This window comes from Mastigoproctus giganteus, chromosome 9 (assembly GCF_048544385.1).
Source record: "Mastigoproctus giganteus isolate SK-2022 chromosome 9, ASM4854438v1, whole genome shotgun sequence".
In the NCBI taxonomy this organism is placed as follows: Eukaryota; Metazoa; Arthropoda; class Arachnida; order Uropygi; family Thelyphonidae; genus Mastigoproctus; species Mastigoproctus giganteus.
In genome coordinates, this window is record NC_143583.1 from 52,616,028 (window position 1) to 52,632,207 (window position 16,180).

At 37.2% G+C, this 16,180-nt stretch overlaps 1 protein-coding gene across 2 annotated transcripts in view; it reads right to left on the reverse strand.

Moving 5' to 3' along the window:
- LOC150080219 (protein lifeguard 2-like) overlaps positions 1-16,180 on the reverse strand; it is a 178,329-nt gene that overhangs the window by 69,340 nt on the left and 92,809 nt on the right. For both annotated transcript variants that reach the window (XM_090381091.1, XM_090381089.1), the window contains exons 7-8: positions 10,354-10,393; positions 1,755-1,792 (exon numbers count right to left, since the gene is read on the reverse strand). In XM_090381091.1, coding sequence (XP_090237217.1) covers positions 1,755-1,792; positions 10,354-10,393 — 78 coding nt within the window. The remainder of the gene's footprint in view (positions 1-1,754; positions 1,793-10,353; positions 10,394-16,180) is intronic.

The following is a 16,180-nucleotide window of genomic DNA, read 5'->3' on the forward strand; positions in this document are numbered from 1 at the left end:
TTCAGTATCAGATGACCTATTATATAGAGCTGATTCAATTCATCACTTTCAACATTTTTCATCCCTGTTCCTTTTCAGTCCTGATATCCCAGGTTGTGGATCCATTGTAACAACCCTTTAGGGTAAAATTTTATAGGAAAACACTTTTTACACAAAATTTTAGGAGTAGATGCACACTAAGGATGATGTTTTGTTCTTCACAAATTAAAGAAATAAAATTCAGTAAGCATACTCTTCAAACAATTTTACATTTTCTTCTTGTGGTAAAGACTATACTTCATAAAATAATTTTAACATTCGCAAAATTAAAAATACTAAACAAGATAAAATAACTTCAACATTAGCAAAGAAACAATACTAAACTAATAAAATAACTTCAACATAAGCTAAGAACATATGAAATTGTGAACCAAGTATACAGCTTTTATAGTGCTCTCTAGACCAGCAGTTCCCAAACTACTGAGATTTACAAATTTACAAAAATCAAAACAAATTTGCAGACCCCTTCAAAAATCTAAACATTAGCATTAGTAGAGGCATATGATGCAAGAAAGCAGCATCAGCCAAAAAAAAAAAAAAAAACCACTCCCATTTCAACCCTCCGTTCCTTCCAAATACCTGTCCAGTTCAGCCTTAAATTTATTTAGGCTATCAACTTCCACAACAAAGGATGGAAGTCTGTTCAACCAACCAACTATCCACTGGCTAAAGGCAAACTTCTGCACATCTGTCTTTCCTCAATTTGAATTTATGCCCTCTCAGGTGATTATTCTTAGCGAGAGGAAGAATCCCATCAGCATTGAGCATGCTCAAACCATTCAATGCTTTATACACCTCTATCAGATCACCTCGCTGGTGCCTAGTCTCCAGACACTGTAATTTGCAAATCTTAAGCCTTTCTTCGTAAGAGCACCCCTTTGTTCCATTCACTAATCTTGATGCCCTTCTCTGTACTCATTCCAACAGCTCTATATCCTTCTTAAAATGAGGCCTCCAGACCTGTATACAGTACTCAAGGTGTGGCCTGACCATTGCCTTATACAAGGGGATAATCACCACCTTATCCCTGCTAGAAAAATTCCTGTATATCATTGACAAGACACCATGAGCTGCTCTTGTAGACCATCTGCACTGCTCAGAAAACTTCATATCTACCTGCGCACAATTACCTCCAAAAACATGTTTGAAGACCCCTATTTATATAAATGTATTTATAAATATATATATATATAATATCTTTATCATCAATTTGCTATACACAGAACGAATAATTTGAAATATGTATACAATTACATATATTAAACATATCGAAAATAAGTAATATTCTATAACAAAACTAGTGATTCTATCAGTATATTTTTTAAGAAAATAAACACACATTACTTGATACCTTCTGAACATTTTGCGGACCCCCTGGAACTGGTCTGTGGACCCCAGTTTGGGAAACACTGCTCTAGACAATGTGATTGATGTTAAGCAAAATCCCAGCCGTAATGCAATAGCCCATGGTTGAATCAGTGGGCTGATATCGCTCATTGTTAATTTCATGTGCCTTTTCCTTTTACAATGCTCCTTTATTTACTGCAGTTGAATGGACACATCTGCATTGAGGCACAAAAATTGCAATTTGTTTGGATGAATGTGTTAAAGATCTGTACTAAATGCAAATTTTAAGAGTTAAAATTGCAGTTAAGGAGAATTTTATTATGACAATGTGCAGACATATTTATTTACAAGTTAACAAGATTTCTTACCTTGATATAACTGCAGTCATGTAACTTAAAGCAACAGTCTGCAAAAAAAAAATGAATAAATAAAATAAAAATATAATTAATCAATGTATGTTTACTGTCACTTCAACTAAAAGTACATTAATAATCAATTAGTGGAAGTATCTGTATACAAACAAATGACAGTAGAAGCAAATCTTAAATAAAAAGATAGTGCTATATGCTTTGACAAATATGGACACACAACAGAAAAAAACCACCTAAAAGCATGTTATAACAGTTAATGCATAACAAAAATAGACGTCAACAAACAACCATGGGAAGTAACATTAATATAAATACAGTAAAACCCAGCTATTCACAGTATCTGTATTCGCGGTTTCGCGATCGCCGATTTAATATACAATGAAACCTAAAAAAATGTGAATTTTAAAGCGCCGTGAATATTTTCCGCCATAAAAAAACATGGGCGTGGCTAAAATTATCTTTCCTGGTCAAAACAGCGCTCAGTGGGTAGGAGGAGAGGGGTGACAAAATCGCGAGCGTGGATGTTTCTCGCTAATCCTTGTTCAGTATGTGTTATGCGCTTGTCATGGAAGGTTTTGTCGTTTGCTTTTAATTTATATGCTTATAAATTGAATAAATTTATCAATTTATAAATTGATATGCTTACAAAAATGATAAATCTACCATTTTGCAGTGTAAAACAGACTTTTTTGAGTGTGTTAACGGAAGAAAGTGACTTTATTGTAGACAAGTTCTTTCTAACCCCTACAAAAATATGGCTACGAATAACAAGAGAAATGTGAAAATATCAAAGAAGGTGATGACATTAGAGAATAAAATTGAGTTATTAGATAAAATTTCTAATGGTGAAAGTGTCTCCTCAGTGGCAAAACATAAAATCAATGAGTCAACGGTATGATCAATCAAAAAATCGGAAGAAAAAAATCTGCCGTAGTGTCCGTGAAAACGCACTAATTGCTTCAAAAATTTGCTCTGTAACTCGTGACGTTAAATTAGAAAAAATGGAAAAATCTTTAAATCTGTGGATAGAAGACCGAACTCAAAATAAAATTCCGTTAAGTTCACTAATCATTCGTGAAAAGGCAAAATTCCTTTATCAACACTTTAGCGAAACTGGTGATAGCACTGGCGGGATAAGTTTTTTTGCTAGCAAAGGCCTATTACATTTAATATTAAATTGTTTCTTATTTTCATTTCGATGCCATATGCTTGCAATTTCACTATGTACTGTTTATGTACATAGTCATATTATGACGGTACATAGACAAAATTTTAGACTAGTTTTTCTTATATATTTCATACTTTGGAACGGAACCCCTTTATTACTATGGGAGCCATAACTCAGTACAGTCTGTCCTCGTATAGCACGATAGTTGCGTTCCTAGAAATCCTCGTGCAATGCAAAATCGTGCAATATAAACAACAGGCCCTATGGGAAAAGTAGGGTTAGGTGCCGACCACCCAAGATTGAACACACATTTGGAACCAAAACATTACCAAACACAATAAATAATCGGGTAATTTTAATCATTATAAAATACGTAAGTATTTTATAACGATTAAAATACGTAATAAAAATAATAATATATTATAATAAAGTATTTTTAGTATTTTTTAATACTAAAAAAGTATTTTTTACGAATAAAATACGTATTTTATTCGTAAAAAATTTATTATATTAAATAAAATAGTCGTAATAAAATACTTACGTATTTTATAATACGTAAGTATAAATTATAATACGTAAGTCGTAATAAAATATTGCTAATGCTTTTGCTTCTATCGTAAGCAAACTTGCGTTTTGTTTGATTTTCTATCTAAAGAGATGACAGCTGTTCCATCTCTTCCAATTCTTTGTGTCTTAATCTAATGGATTTTAATTACACTTTGGGTTGTTCTCGCTATGAAAGTTGTTTTTATTTTCTCCGCATTCTTTGTAATTCTCGGCGTTGCCTCATTTAGGTCTGTAGCACGTACAATATCACATGGTCTTTAATTTCGCTCAAAGCGTTTCACAATTTCATATTTTTTCTCTATTGACAGAAGCGGACTGGCCATAAGCCTTACGGGGGAAACCACGGTGGGCCGGAGGCCGGTGTGATTTTGGCCATAAACCGTAGTATGAGGCCACTATAAATTTTCCCGGGTAAGAATTTTTGACCCAGTCCGCCTCTGTTTATCGATATTGCTTTTTTTTTTTTTCTCTCTGAATCTGCAGTGTCTTCACTAGGACGCTTCCTTTTCACACCTTTTAAGTATTTTACTAATTTTTAGGGAATAAAGCACAATTACAAAACGAGGAGGCACGCTTGATACACATAAACAAAGCTGTGCGCCTGTAGCAACTGAATAAATAACACCGTAAAGGCCGAGATACACTATTAATTAACACCTCGCATTTTACTAAAGCACATTTTTGGAGGTTACCACCATAAAACAATAAAAACAATTTCCAGTTGCGTTTCCGCTAGTGGAACCTGTTATAAACTGGTGGTAAACTCGATCTAATTGCATTTGCGATTATATCGATAGCTGGAATTGTGTTGGTTTTTACGTTATTATGGTGAAATGTGTTTCCCCTTCACTGATATAAAACACATAAATACATTTTCAGAATCTTCTTCATTCCTATCGTGTTGCGTTCAGTTGGGGTGACTCCGCGTTCGACTGCCATTTCTTGTAAACACAAAGGCGAATCGTGTATAAGCGAATTCGGTTCGTGTTATATAAGATAACGTTCCCCTATTTATAAATCGTGTATGATCGAATTCGTGTAATGCAAACACGTGTTATACGAGGACCGACTGTATTCGCGTTTTTGGTATTCGCGGCATTTCTCAGGAACATAACCCCCGCAAATAGCGGGGTTTACTGTATTAAAATGGCAGAATGACAAAGGAGCAAAATTTGTGGTATCTTCCATATATATATATTTTTTTTTATTCACTCCCTTCAGATATTTATTTAATTCCTTTTTATCTTTATATAATTTATTCTACAAGAGCAGGTAGTAACTTCTTTTAATAATTTATTACTCTTTAACAAAGGTAAATTTTCTAATATCCAGTTTACAATTATCTTTCTTTTAATCAGAGTCATGTATTCTTGTTTGCAGTGTCTTATAAAGAGAAAATATGCTTGCATCATTAATTTTGTTCAATCATTTTATAGCCTTTATATAAATCAATTAGATCCTTACACCAGCTTAGTTTAAGTGTTGCAGCAAATGAAACCAACTGTAAAACATGAGCCTTTTCCTGCATCAGTATCTCTTTGCATTCGTAACTTGTATTGTTACCATCCTTTGAATTTAACAACTTTTTGACAACTGTTGTGAAATTCTTCAAACAGGCCTCTGAAGTTGGGTATATTCATATTGTAGTTTGAAATGTTTTCCACCAACCTTATGTAGAAATAAAACACAACGAAAACAAAAACTGGAATCTTGATAACTATGTATTTATAATAAATTCTATTTGACTGTATTTTACAATAAATTATATTTAACTTTACAACTAAAATATATAAAATATACATTAAAATATACTGGGTTAAGAACAATAAAACCATAAAATACATTAAAATATACTAAATTAAAAGCGATAAAACCATAGCTTTCAAAGACTCCTGCCTTCTTCTTCAGCAGTATTTTTCCTTGTTCTGCTGTGCATCTTTAAATACCAGCGGGTTCACAGTACTCATCACGTGTTTCATTCCCACGTATTCCGTTCTCTTGTGTTATGGAACCGGAAGTGGCTCGGGAATCGGTCATATGAAACCGTTCATCCCTTCTGAGGATAGTAGCCTCGAAAAGGGGATGGATCCGTGTTCCTCTATCTCTATTAATGTTCACTGTGGAACAGATCAGCAAATTCTCGAGCCACTTGCGGTCCCAGAACTTATGCGCCTGATCGGTGATGATAGCATCGTACGGGGAGATCTGGTGCTGCTTCTCCCAAAAATGCTCAGCCACAGCGGACTTATCACACTCTGCATTTCTTATTGCCTTAGTGTGCTCCCCCAGACGATCTTTGAGATGGCATTTTGTTTCCCCTCCATAAATCGTGGAGGGGAAACAAAATGCCATCCGGGCATCTAATACTGTATACAACCCCACTTGCATTCTCTTTTTGAATGGGGTCCTTTACTTGTGACACGATTGTGCAGCCTCCGCCCAGGAAGCTGCACACAATGCGTCTGATAATTTCTCAGTACTCTAGTTATATACTCAGTTAGACCCGGATAGTAGGGAATGTATGCAGTGGATACTGGCGTAAAAGATTCGCCTCTCCTCTGATTTCCTTTAATATATTTTTCTATAATCCTCTGGGGGTAGCCACATTTTGTAAGATCCGTCGTGACGCGTTCATACTCTAACCACACTGTTCCTATGATGGCTGGCCTGAGCTGAATTGTAGCACGAATATTGACCTTTACACATCGGTTTAGAAGCCATTTAAAAAGTTCAACACCTAGTCTTCATTCCCCTTTCAAATAATTGAAAACGTATCATCGGATTGTGGGGAGTGTTATGAAGGGGAAACAAAATGCCGTCTCAAATTGTATGAATGGCTTCTCCCTATTCATACAATTTACCTCAAAGGTAGAAGGAGGAGTTTTGTCATTCCTAGATGTGTTGGTCTGCAGGGAAGACCAACAACTAAAGACTAAGGTCTATAGGAAACCGATGTGTAAAGGTCAATATTCGCACTACAATTCAGCTCAGGCCAGCCATCACAGAAACAGTGTGGTTAGAACATTAGTTGACAAGGCAAAATCACACTGTAGTACCTCCGAGGATAGGAAGGTAGAGTATGAACGCGTCACGACGGACCTTACAAAATGTGGCTACCCCCAGAGGATTATAGAAAAATATATTAAAGGAAATCAGAGGAGAGGCAAATCTTTTACGCCAGTATCTACTGCATACATTCCCTACTATCTAGGTCTAACTGAGCATATAACTAGAGTACTAAGAAATTATCAGAAACGTTGTGTGCAGCTTTCAGGGCGGAGGCTGCACACAATCGTGTCACAAGAGGCCCCCCATTCAAAAAGAGAATGCAAGTGGGGTCGTATACAGTATTTGATACCCGGATTGTGGGAAGTGTTATGCAGGGGAAACAAAACGCCGTCTCAAAGAGCGTCTGGGGGAGCACACTAAGGCAATAAGAAATGCGGAGTATGGTAAGTCTGCCGTGGCTGAGCATTTTTGGGAGAAGCAGCACCAGATCTCCCAGGACAATGCTATCATCACCGATTGGGCGCATAAGTTCTGGGACCGTAAGTGGCTCGGGAGTTTGCGGATCTGTTCCGCAGTGAGCATTAATAGAGATAGGGGAATGCGGATCCATCCCCTCTTTGAGGCTACTATCCTCAGAAGTGATGAACGATTTCATATGACCTACTCCCGAGCCACTTCGAGTTCCATAACACAAGAGAATGGAACATGTGACGAGGCTACTATTCTCAGAAGTGATGAACGATTTCATATGACCTACTCCCGAGCCACTTCGAGTTCCATAACACAAGAGAATGGAACATGTGATGAGTACCGTGAACCCGCTGGTATTTAAAGATGCACCGCAAAACAAAGAAAAATACTGCTGAAGAAGAAGGCAGGAGCCTTCGAAAGCTATGGTTTTATCACTTTTAATTTAGTATATTTTAATGTATATTTTATATATTTTAGTTGTAAAGTTAAATATAATTTATTGTAAATACAGTCAAATATAATTTATTATAAATACATAGTTATCAAGATTCCAGTTTTTGTTGTGTTTTATTTCTACATAAGGTTGGTGGAAAACATTTAAAACTACAATATGTTGTGAGATTTAGTGAAGGCAGAAAATTAAGTTGGAGATCTGAATATAAGCCAATTGTAATATACTATTGAATGGCCTAGCACATATGTTGGAAAGACTAAGGTTTAGATAAAGGAAGAGTGTTTGGGGTGGAATGAGAAATAGAGGAGCTCAGATTTAAAACAGTAGTCTAACCAAGGAAAAGAGGAATAAAAATCAAGCAGATCATCCCATTTCATACTATTGTAATTCCAAATGGCACAAGGTTGAGAATGCTTATGGGAGGTGGAGAGGAGACTCATTGGAAAGAGACCATCATCATATGATTTGAACTCTCTAAATAGCCTGTCCGTAATTTCCATTATTATCCCATGATCTTAGCCAATCCAAGTTCTTGTTGTTGTAGTGTTATTACAATTCCTAACAGTCACTTTTAAGAGTTATTAGTGAAGAAAAGATCAAGAGTATTAGGTGTGAAGTTGAATTTTTTAATATCCTTGTAGGTAAATGAACAAGATGTGTAAAGTCATTAGTCACAACAAAGCCATGGCATTTTACCAGCTAGGTCCAAGCACTAGAAAATTGAAACCAACTGGAGTTGCAAATGGTAAAATCCCCAAGGAAAATTACTTCACTGTTAAGAAAGTCATATTGGAGAGAGAGTTCAGTTACAAAGAAAGAAAAGTCAAAAAGTTCAGTGTTTGAAGTTATGAGACTTATAGAGACAACAAATGAATTTAACAGAATTTAAGCCAACAGAGATCAGGAAGGGAGATTCCAGATGACTTCTTCATCTCCCATCCTGACAAAGAATATCAGAGTGGGCATATGCCTGAGTATCACCTTTAAAGCAAAAAATCAGAGTGAATAATTTGGATAAACAAGCTGAATGGTGGTTTAGGCATCCGATAAATGAAATCATCAGAAAAGTATGTGGAGCTTGGAAGATTGTAGGTGGAAATGGACGTCTCTGAGGATGGAACTGAGGCTATGTATTTGTGAAATAAATTAGAAAGGTTTTGGGAGATGTAGGCCTTTTTGTAGTTGTTCTACTTTGACTATTCATGATGCATTAATGCAGATGAGGTAAACATTTTGTTGGGGAATTTTGTATGAGTTTAAAAAATTTAAATACAGCTCACAACAGCAAGAATGACATATGGTCTTTACAATTCCCCAACACACACACACACACACACACACACACACACACACACACACACACACACACACACACACACACACACACACACACACACACACACACTTTGATAGATGGGCACACACCTTGATAGAAGGGAGGGAGAGATTCAAGAGCTTTGCTCTGGAGACCAAACACTGTTTACACACTTAAGCAAAGTATTGCACTAGGTGATGAGAATTATCCATTACTTAGTAGTGCCTAGTAATGCACAAGATTGACCATTTTTCTGTGTGGATAACACATCTGAATCCCTGATTATGTTGGTTAACACCAGGGCATTTTTCTTCAGCATACTGGGCAGAGTATTTTTGCAAATGGAGGTGGCAGGGGAATACAGTTATATACAAAACCTGACTGTGAGTAACACCCATCAACAATTACTTAACTAGAGGCTCCTTAACTTTATAAATTTATTAATTCATTAATTACTGTGGTGTTCAGATTTTAAAGGGATTATAATGATTTACTGTTTTAAATATATCGGATTGAGCTGAAAAGTTGGTTTTGCGAAAGAGCTCCATGGCTTAAAAATGGCCATGGAGCTCTTTTGCTACATGGCCATTTTTGAGTGTTTTAGTTGGACAGTAAATGGATGCTAACTGGTTGCAGCATATATTTGGACCAATTTGGAAGAGTAGGGGAATTACAAATGCCAGTTCAGCGAAACAATGCCAAGAAAAGTATCTAGAGCAAAGGCATGCCAGCAGAAACCAAATGTCTTCAAGGTAGAGAGTGGAGAGACTTTATAAGAGATGGTTTGTTAATTAACCTGACTGCCCTCTTTTGAATTCAGTCTAGAAGCTTGAGAGAGGTTTGGAGACACCACCCCAAATATGGAAACAATATCCACAGTAGGGCAGATTTGAGATTTGTAGAATGAACTGTTTAGAAGAAAAGTAACACCAAAAGCAAAAAATAAAACCCAGAAAGCAATATTTATGATGTGTTCATGCCTAGAGAGAGAGAGAGAGAGAGAGAGAGAGAGAGAGAGAGAGAGAGAGAGAGAGAGAGAGAGAGAGAGAGAGAGAGATTAGAAGTTAGGGCAATTTCTAGTAGAAACATGTAATCTTGTTTAGAATTTAGTGGGGAAATGCTCAATCACCACACATTACCTGAAGGATGGGCAGAATCCTCCCCCTTCTAAGTCTCATTTTAAAATGACAACTTGAAAAATCACAATTTTAAATAAAAGAGATTAAATTATTTTCAGACAATTATATTCATTACATTCTAGATAAATTAACATATTTGCTGCTGCCTATACTGGAGAGGGTGTATTCCATGTGCCATAATTTTCAGAATGTTGAGGAGCAACTAGGGTACCAAGTTTTTAGAACACGTGGATTGATGATAAGCAAAAGTGTTGCTACAAATAACCCAGTATGCCATATCAAACAGTTTAACTTCACATGCAATGACTTTTACAGCATAAAACATCATTTGGGTGCATATACACACATCAGCAGCAGAAAATATGTTAATATACAAAATGATTTAAGTTACTTCCTTTCTTTACTTACACACAATTTATAAATACTATATTATAAATTAAGTATATAGAAAGAATACCAACAATATTACTTACAAAGATAGCAAGAAGAATGATGTTTGATGGATATTTCCTCCTAAAAAAAAAAAAACAACATTCACAAGTTCAGATGAAAAACAAATCTTCAATATGGTTAATCCATTTCCTTACTAGCAGTAGAACATTCCAAGACTGTTACAATAAATGTGTTATCATCTATAAATTTCTCAAGCAACCCCTTATATTGCTACCCATATGGAATTAAAATAAAATATTAAAAACATTTAATATATTTTTAAATATTATTTAAGCAATTAAATTTAATTTAAACACTTTTTTTAATATTCAAAGTAAATATTTTAAAACATTAAATACTCACTTTGCACTAACCACTTAGCTATGGCTGATTAAGTTTGTGCATCAATTTAGAAGTATTTATGAAAATGTGGCATACATCATGATATATGCCTCCACAAACAGCAATACAAGTCAGATTTGGTGTTAGGGAGTCAAGAAGTTGGTAATCTCATTTTAACATTATTAGTGGCAAATGATGGCAAGAAAGCAAGCTTATAAAGTATTGGCAGCAAAAAAAAAAAAAAAAAACTTTCCCGCATCATCCTCCACTACAGTACTTAGTACCGTGCTTGGGTTGCAGGTTGAGAAGACGAAAGAAGATATTTGTTGACATTAGACTAGAACTTCTGAAGACTGTAATTTTCAGGAAATACGTATGAAGGAAGGTTGTTCCAGAAAATGGGAGTTGAATGAATAAACGAGGAAGATGAAAAGTTGGTTCTGCGGGTTTGAAGTTGGACAATAAATGGATGTTGGTCGGTGGCAGCATGTGTTTGGACTGTTTTGAAAGAGAGGGCAGGAATTATAAAAGCCAATTCAGAAGAACAGTGCCCATGGAAGTATCTGTAGAAAATGCATGCAGCAGAAACAGTACATCTAAGAGACAGCAAGTGAAGAGATTCTGTTAGTAATTAACCTAACTGCCATCTATTGAATGGAATCTAGAAGCATAAGAGAAGTTTTGGGGGCACTGCCCCAGATGTGGGAACAATATTCTATGGTTTTGTTGTTTTTTTGGTTTTTAGCAGCATTAGCAACTAAGGCCATATTGCTCCAGGGATATGTGGTGGTCATTCCCTGACCTTTCCGCATCCTCCGTGGGCACGGGCTCGAACCCCGGTCTAATCAAGAAGCGTGTGCTACGCACTACTGCTCTTGCCCAAATGGCTATGGAGGCGCATATATTCTATGGTAGGGCAGATTTGTGATTTGTACAGAGTGAACAGCTGTTTCAAAGAAAAGAGAGTGAAAGAGAAAACCAAGTTTTTTAGATGTAGAGGAAGCAATATTTGTAATGTGCTTATGCAAAGAGAGATTAGAAGTAAGGATAATCCACAAAAGAGATATATCATTTTGCCAAGAAATTGGAGTATCACCAAAGATAAGAATAGGAGCAGAAGAATCCTTTTTGCATGATTTAAGACAGGACTGAGTTTTAGAAGGATTAAAATCAACTAAGTGCCTTTGCCCCATTGGAGAATTACCTGGAGGTCAGCATTTAAGGAATTGGTAGCGGCTATTTGAGAAGTTGAAGCTGATTGAGCAGGGCAAGGTTTCTCAAAATGGAAAGTGGAATGCAATGTGCTATAATCAGCAAAACTATGGATAGGATTTCAAGTCAATGGAAGAAGGTAATTAATATACAAGAAGAAAAGGGTGGTGAAAAGAACTGAACTTTGGGGGACACCAGCATTGGGGGAGAAATTAGAAGACAGAGAGCCATCTATCATCAACCTCAGTGAGTGATCAGGAAGAAAACTGGATAACCAATTACAAAAAACAGTTGGCAAACCATAAGATGGAATCTAGTTTAGAAGACCTTTATGCCAAACATGATCAAAAGCTTTTGAGATGTCAAGAGCAACTGTTTGTGTTTCACTGAACTTTTCTATTGAATTTTTCCATATATGGGTAACATAATTCAGAATATCACCAGTGGATTGACACTGACGGAATCCATACTGGCAATCATTGATCAGATGGAAGGTTTCCAGGTAGTTTAAGGGTTGGCGGTTAATTTATTTCTCCATTATTTTAGAAAGAATAGAAGTAATTGCAATGAGATGATAATTGGATGGGAGGGATTTGTCACCCTTTTTAGGAACTGGCTGGATATGAGCAAATTTCCAAGCAGAAGGAAAAACACCTTTGGAACAAGAAAGTGAAAAAAAGGTGAAAAAAATTTCTCCACTTGTTGTCAAAACCTGCGCTCAGGAGCGCAGGTTTTGACAACAAGTGGAGAAATACCATCAGAATCTGGAGCTTTCTTAGCATCAGGATTTGTCAAAATCCTTCTGACATCCTTTTGAGAGAAGACCACAGGAGGCATTGAATGGAGCATGTTGGGAATGGTGGGAGGTGTTTTACCAAGATCATTAATACATGAGTTGGAAGAAAAATGGGATGCTAGCAGTCAGCTTTATTTTTGGCTGAAGTGACAACAGAACCATCCGGTTTGGACAGAGGTGGAAGCAGAGATGGGCAAAAGCTGCGGCCAATAGCTTAGGCAAGTGACCAGAATGCTCGGCTACCATCAGGGCAAGGAGCAATTTTTCTACTCTTAGCCTGTTCAAATTCTATTTTGGACTGATTAATAACTGCTTTACAATTGTGGCAAGCTTTGGTGTAGGCAGAAAAGGAAACTGAAGAATTGGAAACAAGCCAATTATGATATGCAATGCTCTTTTCTTGAACAGCCTTAGCACATTTATTGGCAAACCAAGGTTTAGATAAAGGACGAGATTTTAAAGTAGAGTGTGGAATAAAGGATTCCATTCCTACAAGAATAATTTCACTGACACAATCTGAGAAAACGTTGAAATCAGAATTTTTGAAACAGTAATCCAACCAAGGAAAAAAGAAAAGAAATCTTGCAGGTCATCCCATTTTGCAGCCTTGTAATGACAAACAACACGAGGTTGGGAATAGTCATGAGATAAAGGCTCCATTGGAGAAGAGACAATCACTAGTTGTGATCTGAGGTGCCTAAAGGACCACTCACTTTGAGAGTGTACTTAGAAGGGTTGTTTGTGAGAAAAAGATCAAGCATGTTGGTTGTTTTTTTTTTTTTTTTTTGATTTGGTAGTTGTTGGCGCATCGGCTTCTGTGGCCATATTGCACCTCCCAAGATTTTTGCAGTACTTTGATCCAAGCCCGAGGCGGGAATCGAACCCGCGACCTTTGGGTTGCCGGGCATGTACTTTACCCACTCGGCTAGCCCGGTCGGCACATTGGTTGTATGGTTAGAATTGTCCGGTATTCTTGTAGGTAAATGAACAATCTGTGCAAGGTCATTAGTAATTGCAAAAACCACAGCATCTCGACCAGCTGGGTCAGTGTGACTAGAAAACAGAAGCCAGCTGGAGTTGTGAACATTAAAATCACCTAGGAAAATTATCTCACTGTTAGGAAAGTTGGACTGGAGAAAGTCAAGTTGCAAAGAGAGGAAGTAAAAGAGCTCCAAGTGATTAGTGGAGTTGGGAGATTGGTTTTGGTTTTTTTTTTTTTTTTTAGGAGCATTAACAACTAAGGCCATATTGCTCCGTGAATATGCGGTGGTCATTCCCTGGCTTTTCCGCATCCTCCGTATTTGGTGGTGACGGGCTTGAACCGTGGTCTAATCAAGAAGCGTGTGCTATGCACTGCTGCTCCTTCCCACCTGGCTATGGAGTTGCCGTGGAGTTGGGAGAACGGTAGAGACAACAGATGAATTTGACTCAATGAGGTAGAGAGATTTTAAGCCAGAGAAGATCGAAAAGAGGAGATTCCAAATGACCAAGTCTCTGACAGGGAATATCGGAACAGACATATGCACAAGTACCACCTTTGAGGCGAAGGAATCATACAGTGAATAATTTGGGCAACTGAGATGAGCAGCAGTTGAATCAATTCTGTCAGAAAAAGTACATGGGGTTTGGCAAACTGCAAGTGGAAATGGACATCATTGAAATTAGAATTGAGACCACATATATTTGTGAAATGAACCAGGAAGTGTTTAGGAGGTTTAGATCTTTTCGCAGATAAGCTTACTCTTTTAGTTTGACAATTCATGGTGTACTCAATAGTAAGAAAAAGTGGTGGGGGGGGGAACATGCTGTATGAAGTAATGAAAATTTTTGGATATACCCAGATCCTTGACTTAACGTTGCCTCGACATTGCCCTCCACATACACAGTATTCGGATTCCCCTACATCTGGCAGAGTAGAGGTAGGAAGGATACATTAGCTGATCCGGCAGCCTCCTAAACAGTTACCAATAGGTTGGCTCCAGTGTACCAACTAGCAGCCGGCCTGCGAACAGTATTTTAGAGCTATACCCTCATGAATCTATTTAAGCTATCAACTTCTACAAGGACAGATGGAAGTTGGTTCCAGCAATCAACCACCCACTAGCTAAATGCAAACTTCTGCACAATATCCTACAACCAACTTTCCTCAATTTGAATTTATGCCCACTCAAGCGATTATTCTGAGCAAAAGTAAGAATCCCATCAGCACTAAGCATGCTCAAACCATTCAAGGCTTTATACACCTCAATCAGATTACCTCGCAGGTGCCTAGTCTCCGGACACTGTAATTTGCAAAACTTAGGCCTTTCTTCGTAAGAGCAACCCTTTGTTCCATTCACTAATCTTGTTCCCTTCTCTGTACTTGTTCCAACAGCTCTACATCCTTCTTAAAATGAGGCCACAAGACCTGTATACAGTACTCAAGGTGTGGCCTGACCAATGCCTTATACAAAGGGATAATTACCTCCCTGCTAGAAAAATTCCCGTATTTCATTGACAAGACACCATGAGCTACTCTTGCAGACCATCTGCACTGCTCAAAAAACTTCATATCTGCCTGCACAATTACCCCCCCCCCCCTTTAAATCTTGAACAATATTTCTTAGTTGGTATTAAAAGCCTAGTAGCTTCCAAGATTAATTCTTTGAATGCTCCCCATTTTGAATTTGCTGTTGGTAACATCATCAGTTGGTCCCATATTTTAGACTTTAAATACTGTCTGAGACCACTGTAGTCACCTTTATGAAAGCAAAAACCCTTCCCTTTACCCTTGATGGTAGTTACCTCTTTGAGTAAATCTCACTTCAGCACACTGTGATCACTGCCACCTAGTGGTTCCTTTATTTGCAGATTCTTAATGTATTAAGAATCACTACTGATAATCAGATCAAGAGTATTGCTCCCTCTAGTTGCCACCCAAACATACTGCCGTAAAAAACAATCATCCAATAAATCCACAAAAGCCTTGCTAGTGTGTGAGCGAACAACCCACAAATTCCAGTCAATCTCTGGGAAATTAAAATCCTCCATTGTAAAACACACTGATTTACTGGCCCACTATTTCTCTGCACAATTACTCATTATACTCATCAGATTCATTAGGCCTATAACACACACCTCATTTTTCCTTTCCCAGTGCTTATGTCACACCAAACAGACTCAACATTGCATTGTCCACCAACATCAATTGGATGCACTTCCTTAGATTTTGTGTTTTTTAACTAACAGTATAACCCCTCCTCCCTTCCTGTCTATCTTTTCTGTACACATTGTACTCTCCAAATTCCAATTCTGCACTGATTATGTCTGTGTGACACCACATCGCTGATATCCCAACAATATCTGCTTTTGATGTCTTGACTAGCACTTCAAGCTCATTGAATTTATTAACTATACTCCTAGCATTGGTGTACATGCAAGTATACATGCACCTGTTCTAACTCTTAGTTACCCTAACACAGCCTATGTATTTACTTGTTCCACTATGACTCCCAGCCATCCTGGAAATCCCCATTGCC